This window comes from Myotis daubentonii, chromosome 4 (genome assembly GCF_963259705.1).
Source record: "Myotis daubentonii chromosome 4, mMyoDau2.1, whole genome shotgun sequence".
NCBI lineage: Eukaryota > Metazoa > Chordata > Mammalia > Chiroptera > Vespertilionidae > Myotis > Myotis daubentonii.
Genome location: NC_081843.1, coordinates 83,180,367 through 83,187,460, shown reverse-complemented (window position 1 = coordinate 83,187,460; position 7,094 = coordinate 83,180,367). Strand labels below are relative to the sequence as shown.

The 7,094-nt window shown below is 44.6% G+C and overlaps 1 protein-coding gene across 2 annotated transcripts in view; it reads left to right on the top strand.

Moving 5' to 3' along the window:
- Nucleotides 1-405: 405 nt before the first annotated feature.
- RGS7BP (regulator of G protein signaling 7 binding protein) overlaps nucleotides 406-7,094 on the top strand; it is a 129,556-nt gene continuing 122,867 nt past the window's right edge. The window contains exons 1-2 of one of the 2 annotated variants that reach the window (XM_059694541.1): nucleotides 406-1,245; nucleotides 2,190-2,356. In XM_059694541.1, coding sequence (XP_059550524.1) covers nucleotides 1,081-1,245; nucleotides 2,190-2,356 — 332 coding nt within the window. In that variant the 5' untranslated portion in view covers nucleotides 406-1,080. The remainder of the gene's footprint in view (nucleotides 1,246-2,189; nucleotides 2,357-7,094) is intronic. The other variant, XM_059694540.1, reaches the window with a different exon arrangement.

The following is a 7,094-nucleotide window of genomic DNA, read 5'->3' as shown; positions in this document are numbered from 1 at the left end:
GAGGACCAGTGCGACTGATGGCCTCCGTGCATTCTGCCCTGCTGGCATCCTGACCCCCTCCTCGGAGGAAAAGCAAAAACACCACCTCAATAGAACTCAGGGAAACAAGGCTTTCCTCTTGGGTTACCCAGACATCTTCCTTTTGAAGCAAAAGCCTCCCTCCCTCCTAGGTTTGGGCTTTGGTAATCTTTGGCCCTCAGGCAGCCTCAGCTAGTGAGGCCTCAAGCCCACACTAGTTGATTTGAAATCCCTGTTTAGGTCCCAGCATGTGACAACGTGCTCCGCTCTGATGACACGTTTGGTTTCTAATAATAGAGCAGATGAAGTAATATTGCAATTGATGTTCCCGGGGATTTGATTGGATAAGTGCATAAACTGTGGAGGGGGAAGAGGGTTGTGTGGACGGATCACACTCGTATTCCGGCCCTATCAATGTGCGGGGCCGAGAAGGACGTCAGCGGGCCTATTCCCTGCGTCCGCCAGTCCCGCCACAGATTCACTTGGGATCCTCAAACAGATGAGCCGGTGGAGACGAGGGATCAAGGCGGCCGGTTAGAGCCAATTGCCTGCTTCAGGGACTGCCAGCCCTTCCAGGCCTAGCAACAGGGGAGGGAGGGGGAAGAGGAACCCAGCTTCTCTGCGGGAAGACACTGAAGCCAGAGCGACACCCCCCTACCCACCCTCCCCACCTTGCAGCACAAGCTTTGAAAAGCTGCTCCCGCATCTGAATGGAAACTCAGAACCGCCGGGAGGCGCGTTCCTTCTCGCCCAGCCGTGCAACCTATGCCGAGGGGAAGGCGGTGCGAGCCAGCGCCCAGCTCCCGGGACGGGGCCAGCAATGCTGCTGAGCAGAACTTGACTGAGCCTCTTCCTCGCTGCTAGTGGAAGCGATGCTGCAGGGCACAGCCAGCGCTCCCCCGGCTCTCCTTCAAGCTGAAGGTTACCCACCCGCGCAGCCAGCCCCAGCCCTGTGAGTGCCGCGCTTCGGTCCTCGCTCAGGCTGCTCGGCGCAGGGCAACGACTGGGCCGCCGCGCCGGGGCGCACTGCACCAGAGGCTTCGGCTTGGTGGATGTGTATGCATGAGTTCTGCACCGAATGGGCGCAAAAAGCGCCCCAGCCGGTCCACCCGCTCCTCGATCTTTCAGATCAGCAAGCCCCAGCTGCAGAGCGGGGAGTGGGAACGCAGGGGCAGCGGCTCCGAGAGCGCCAGCAAAACCCAGCGAACCCTGGACGACTGCAAGATGGTAGGTGAAAACTGCGCTTTTTTTTTTTTTTTTTTTTTTTTTTTTTTTTTTTGAGAAGAGATGGGGGAATCGTGTCTGTGTGTGTTAATCGTTTGCTTGAGTACCAGCCACTCCCCCACCCTCAGGCCTCCATGCCGATCACGTGCACATGCACTATTTTTAAATCTGAAGTCCCCTAGATCCGGGGTGACACCCAGGTGGTGATGGCCCCTCCAAGAAGTGCCAGGGCAAGAGTCTTGAGGCCATGCCTCTTCCCCTCCGAGAGTGGTGGAGGTGAAGACGCTGTGAAAGGGCTTGCTCCCCACGGAGGGAAAGGACAGGGCGGTGGAGGGGCTGCTTTGTGGGGAGACAGCGAACAAACCCAACCGGAGTGCCCGGGGGGCCTTGCCGAGGGGCCAGAGGAGACAAACGTCCGGTCAGAGGCTGTGCCCCGTCTTCCCATCAGGCTCTGGAGCCTGAGCAGTTCAGTGGTCCCGCAGGAGGTGGATGGTGTGCCTCTTACCACCTCTCTGGCCTTTAACAACTTCAAATTCATACCCTTGCTGTAATCCAGGGAGCATTCTGGAGGAGGGCGCCCAGCCTCACAGTCTAACAGGCGGAGAGTGGCAATGGCAGTGCTCAACTATGCTACCTTCAGAAACTGAGTCTGAATGGGCGGGGGCCAATAGGTCCGGAAGCGAGCCTCCACCACCGGACTTCCCCATAAAAATAATAAACACTTGCCCAAGACAAAGAGAATGTACCATCTTTGTGTTTTAATCTTTAAATAATTTGTAGAGAGATTGGGCAGTATGTGTGTGTGTGTTTGTGTGTTGGCGGGGGGGGGGGGGGGGGGGGGAGATGTTAGGGGGGAAGGCTCCAGGGTCAGTGAAACCCGTTTATGTACACCAAAATAGGAAATTTTCTGATTAGTGTTTCTTGAAAGAAACTCACTTCTTTTCCAGCTTGTCCAAGAGTTCAACACGCAAGTGGCCCTGTACCGAGAGTTGGTCATTTCTATCGGGGATGTCTCCGTCAGCTGCCCCTCACTCCGGGCGGAAATGCACAAGACAAGAACCAAAGGCTGCGAAATGGCCCGTCAGGCGCACCAAAAACTTGCTGCCATCTCAGGGTAGGAGACTTGGCATTATGTGGTAATTCATATAGAGGATGCATGCACATTGGCATACTTACGGTGGCCAAGGGCTCAGAGATGAACTCTGCAAATTTGGGGTTTTAGCCAATCACCCTGAGATCGGGATTCTCTAAACGAGCTATAGTCCAAATAATAATCAAAGGAAGTATAATCATCAAGATTATTTTGTCATCTGTTGCTAAACATCTGCACAAAGACCTGTGCAGTAGAGAAAATCTTTGCTAAGTCCCAGGTACGCTAAACTGTTTATACCATGACATAAATTCCTATGATACCATTTAAAATAAAATCCCTAAAATAAAGTCGTGGATCTAATTTACTCTCTTCACTGTAGAATACAAAAGGAAAGGTAATTTATGCCTTTGGTGGCATTGTAATTGACATATAGCATTATATTAGTTTCAGATATATAACAATGATTTGATATTAGTATACACTGTGAAATCATTACTACAATAAGTCAACTTTAACACTGTTACCATACAAAGTTAATTTTTTTTCTTGTGATGAGAACGTTTAAGATTTACTCTAACTTTCAAATATGCAATACAATGTTATTAATTATGGTTGTCATACTGTACATCTGAAAGGGAAGTTTTAACATAAGAAAACTTTTTAAAGATTGGGATAATTCACAAATCTAACTAAACCTAAGTTGCTTATGCCCCCCAATTATTTTTACGTATTTGTATCACATTTTTGGATTCCCACGCTTATTTTAGGTGATAATATAGTGAGTAAAAACTCTTTTGGGACTCTATCCACTTCTTCCTGATATCTCAATATGGGACAAATATCATGGATTTTATTAACAGTTCCTATTTCCACATAAGGAAATACAGAAAGGAAAGAATTTTTATACAAATATATTAATTGTTTGGTTCAGCTTGGATATAGCCTTTTATCTGTTTATCTGTGTGGATGTGGCTTTATCAGAATATATATGCAAATTAGATCACTTGATAATGTTGCAGAATGATCACTTATAGGAATTATATCTAATTTTCCTTGAAAGAATCATTCTTTGCCATTTTTAATGCCAATATTGTGCATAGTGACTATGATTGAGATATAAAGATTAGAAAGCCATATGTTGCCTCTCTTAATTACTAGTTTACATTTGATACATTTAAAAACAAGCATTTTCTATCATGAAAATAGATAGAAAATCTATTACATGAATAATAGAGTATACCAATCTACTTGAAGTGAAAGAGAAATAAAATGTTACAAACCTGTTTTATTCAGTAAAAGTATAGAGAAGCCTTCTCCTTTTCTGTTTTAACTGTTATACTGTACTTAGCAGGAAGTGAATCTGGGAGTGAATTGAGACAGTGGGAGGAAATTAAGTGTCTCAGAAATTGGGGAAAGAAATGCAACTGTGATACATACCAGACAAGAATGGTTTGCCTTCATTTTTAATCAATAGAGAACTAATGATTCAGAAGTAAAAACAGGTTTAGAACAGATCTTTTTATACTCAGGGCTAAGGAGTAGCATCTTTGTAAACTTTTTGCCCAAGAGTGTATCATGGGGTTATATCAGGATTCCTTTTAGGTGGAACTCAAATTGATAACATGTTCTCATCAGAGAAGGTGGACTGGTTCAATTTAGTTTATTTTGTTATATGTGAAATTCAGGTTCTTGTAAGGTTTAGAAAAGGAAGATCCTGAAACGAATGGCTGAAAGCGGCGTTTTGAGGATTTGAGATGGATTTTATTTACTCAGGTTTGTAGCCCTCTGCTCCTTGCTTACATGTTATCTGAGGGTTGCTGTTACTGGGGAAATATGCTGTTCTTAGAGCCTTACCAAGGCCAGGCCAACTCTATAAAATATTCTAAAAAACTTGAAATGTTTTTCTCCTTAAAATAATAATTAAATACAGTTTAACCTTCTTTTTAAAAAATGACAGCAATCTAATTGAAGGAAATCCCTTTAGCTCCTCACCATCTGGGCTCCTTTAATGAAGGATGTAATTCCCTGAGCGAATTCCATTCCTCATGCTGCTAGTTATGTGGGCTCTCATTTCAAACTTGATGTGAAGCCTGGAAGGGAAGCTATAGGATTCATTTTATATTAATTTTATGGAGCAGGTTGGGTAAGTAAAGCAAAGGTTTTTGGGTAACTGTAGAGAGGAAGTCTGGATTTTTTGAGAGCCCATTATTTGCCGGCACACCCCAGCTAACTCATGGAGGGATTATTATCTTTATCCTACACATCGGTCTCAAAGAGGTTAAGGAACTTGCCTAATGGCCACATGCCTAAGAAGTGGCACACCTTTGCTCCAGCCCTATGTTTGCATGCTTCTGAAATCCACACTCTTTCCTCTACATAATGCTGCCTTTCAAAAAAAGTGGATGGCTCACAGCTCTCCCTGGAACCACACTCACTTGTGCTTTTCCTCCTAAATAAAGCTGTTCCATGTAGCAAAAAAAAAAAAAGTGGTAAAAAGGAACGAAGCGCTGAGACATGCTAATATATGGATGAACCTCAGAAAGAAATGTATGCTAAATGAAAGAAGCCAGTCACAAAATACCACATATTATATGATTCCATTTATATGAGGCACTCAGGGAAAGCAAATCTGTCAGAAACAGAAGTAGATTAGTGGTTGCCTAGGGCTGGGGGTGGGAACAGGGAGTGACTGCAAATGAGCTCGAGGGATCTTTTGGGGGATGGAAATGTTCCAAATTGAATGATGGTAATGATTATGCAACTGTGTATTTACCAAAAATCACTAAATTGCACGCTTAAATGCATGAATTTTAAGGTATGTAAAGTATACCTTAATGTGTGTTTTTTTTAAAGATGTGATCACCATCACCACGATTAACATTTTCCTTTCCTTGGCTTTATTCTTCGCTACATATGTAGTTTTTAGTGAAAGGTATATGAGCTATGAGGGATGGGGGAAAAGAAAAGTTGGCTCTCCAAGCATTCATCAAGATGCCGGCTTGAGAGCTAACATCTAAGCACCATGTTTGCTCTGAGTAGGAGTACAAGTGAGGGAAAGGAGTACATGAATTCACTCATTTCTTACCAACAAAGACCAATCCCTAATCCCTTCCTGCCTATCACCTGATTTGGGCCAGAGGAGAAAGACAAGATTGAAGGAGGACAGGGTAAAAAAAAATAAATAAATAAATAAAAAAGCATGAAGCAAGATAAATAGAAAGAGAAAAAAAAAAGCAATGCATTTGATTTAAACAAACTACAAATGCTTCATCCCTCTTATTCCTGACCAATTGAAAACCCCTAGGACTGGTGACCACTAAAGAAGAAAACTCAGATTGTATTTCTCACTAACTAGCATGAGTATGAAAACCATTGAAACACACACAATTGAAACACTTCTTCACAGACCAATTACAAGTATCAAGTCCCCAGGTTACCCACGCTTGTATTTGTGTCTAGATCTGCAGAAGTTTGGGTATTTGTGTCTAGATCCGTCAGAAGCCTTTTCTTTCAAAGGCATCTGACGTTTTCTGGACTGAGGCATCCAGGTGAATCAGAAGTCTCCTCTGACGGGCTTGATTTACTGCAGTTATTGTGCCTTTGCAAAGCTGATCCTCTCCCAGGTACTAAAGCTAAGAGGGGCCTTCACAATTAATTGGCAAAAATGATCCCACACTCTTTTAGCAGCAGAATCGCCCCTTCAGTCGTAACGTGGAAAGCCAGAATTATAAGCTCAAAGTGATGCTGCACTGCTGTGTGAGCGTGAGTGTGTGTGTGAGTATATGTATATTAGTGCCTGTCTCGGCCCTGTCTCCTTGGACTTCCTTCTCCAAATGACTTCTGAGACACCTTCAAAGAATCCCTGCGGCTCCATGGCACAGAGAGAACTAATTTAGCACCATTACCTTGTTTTATATTTGAGGAGTCAGATTTAGAGGAATGAAGTGACTTTAGAGGCAACGTGGTCAGGCAGACATGAGGATTTTGCAGTCAGGCAGACCTGGGCAACATAATATCTTTTGTGACCTTGATGGAATTTTCCTCAACTCTAAATCTCACTTCGCTCCCTGTAAACCAGGTGTCATGCTCACTCATGTGGTTGAGAGGATTAAGGGAGCCGGTATGCGGTGCCCAACCTGTCCATGGCACTCCGCCAGTCCCAGGCTGCTCTGAGACTGGAACCCAGGTCTCTCACTCCCCGCTCCAGTGCCTGTTCCATCAACCACATCACTTCCTGAGAAGGAAGAGAGGAGCACAGCGCACCAGCCAGGAGTGACCTGGAGGAGCCAATCTCCTCCAGCAAACCCAAGCGCTTGTGCTATGGCTGGTGAGCTGGTGGCTTGGATTCCTTTTCCTGCACTGCTTCTGTGATGGCTACTGCACTGTACTTTCTCCACTGCCTTCTGCTTGTGTCTGCTGATGAGAGTGAACAGTGAAGTTGAAGTTTGATAATGTGAGAGGCAATACATTGTGTGGTGGGAAAGAGCACTGGCCCTAAACCAGAGCAGACCTGGTTAAAATTAGGGACATAGACCTACTGATATGCAAGTTGCTTCACAGAGTGGTAATTGGTAGCCTGGTACCTTGGTTAAGTACATAGACTTCAGAGCTAACCTGCTGGTGTTCACATTTTAGCTGCACCATTTACAAATAGTGTGATCGTGGACAAAGATATTGTTTCTCCTTGCCTCAGTTTTCTAGTCAGCAAAATGGGCTTAATAAGTAACAGGACCAAAGCGTATGGTATTATGATGATTAA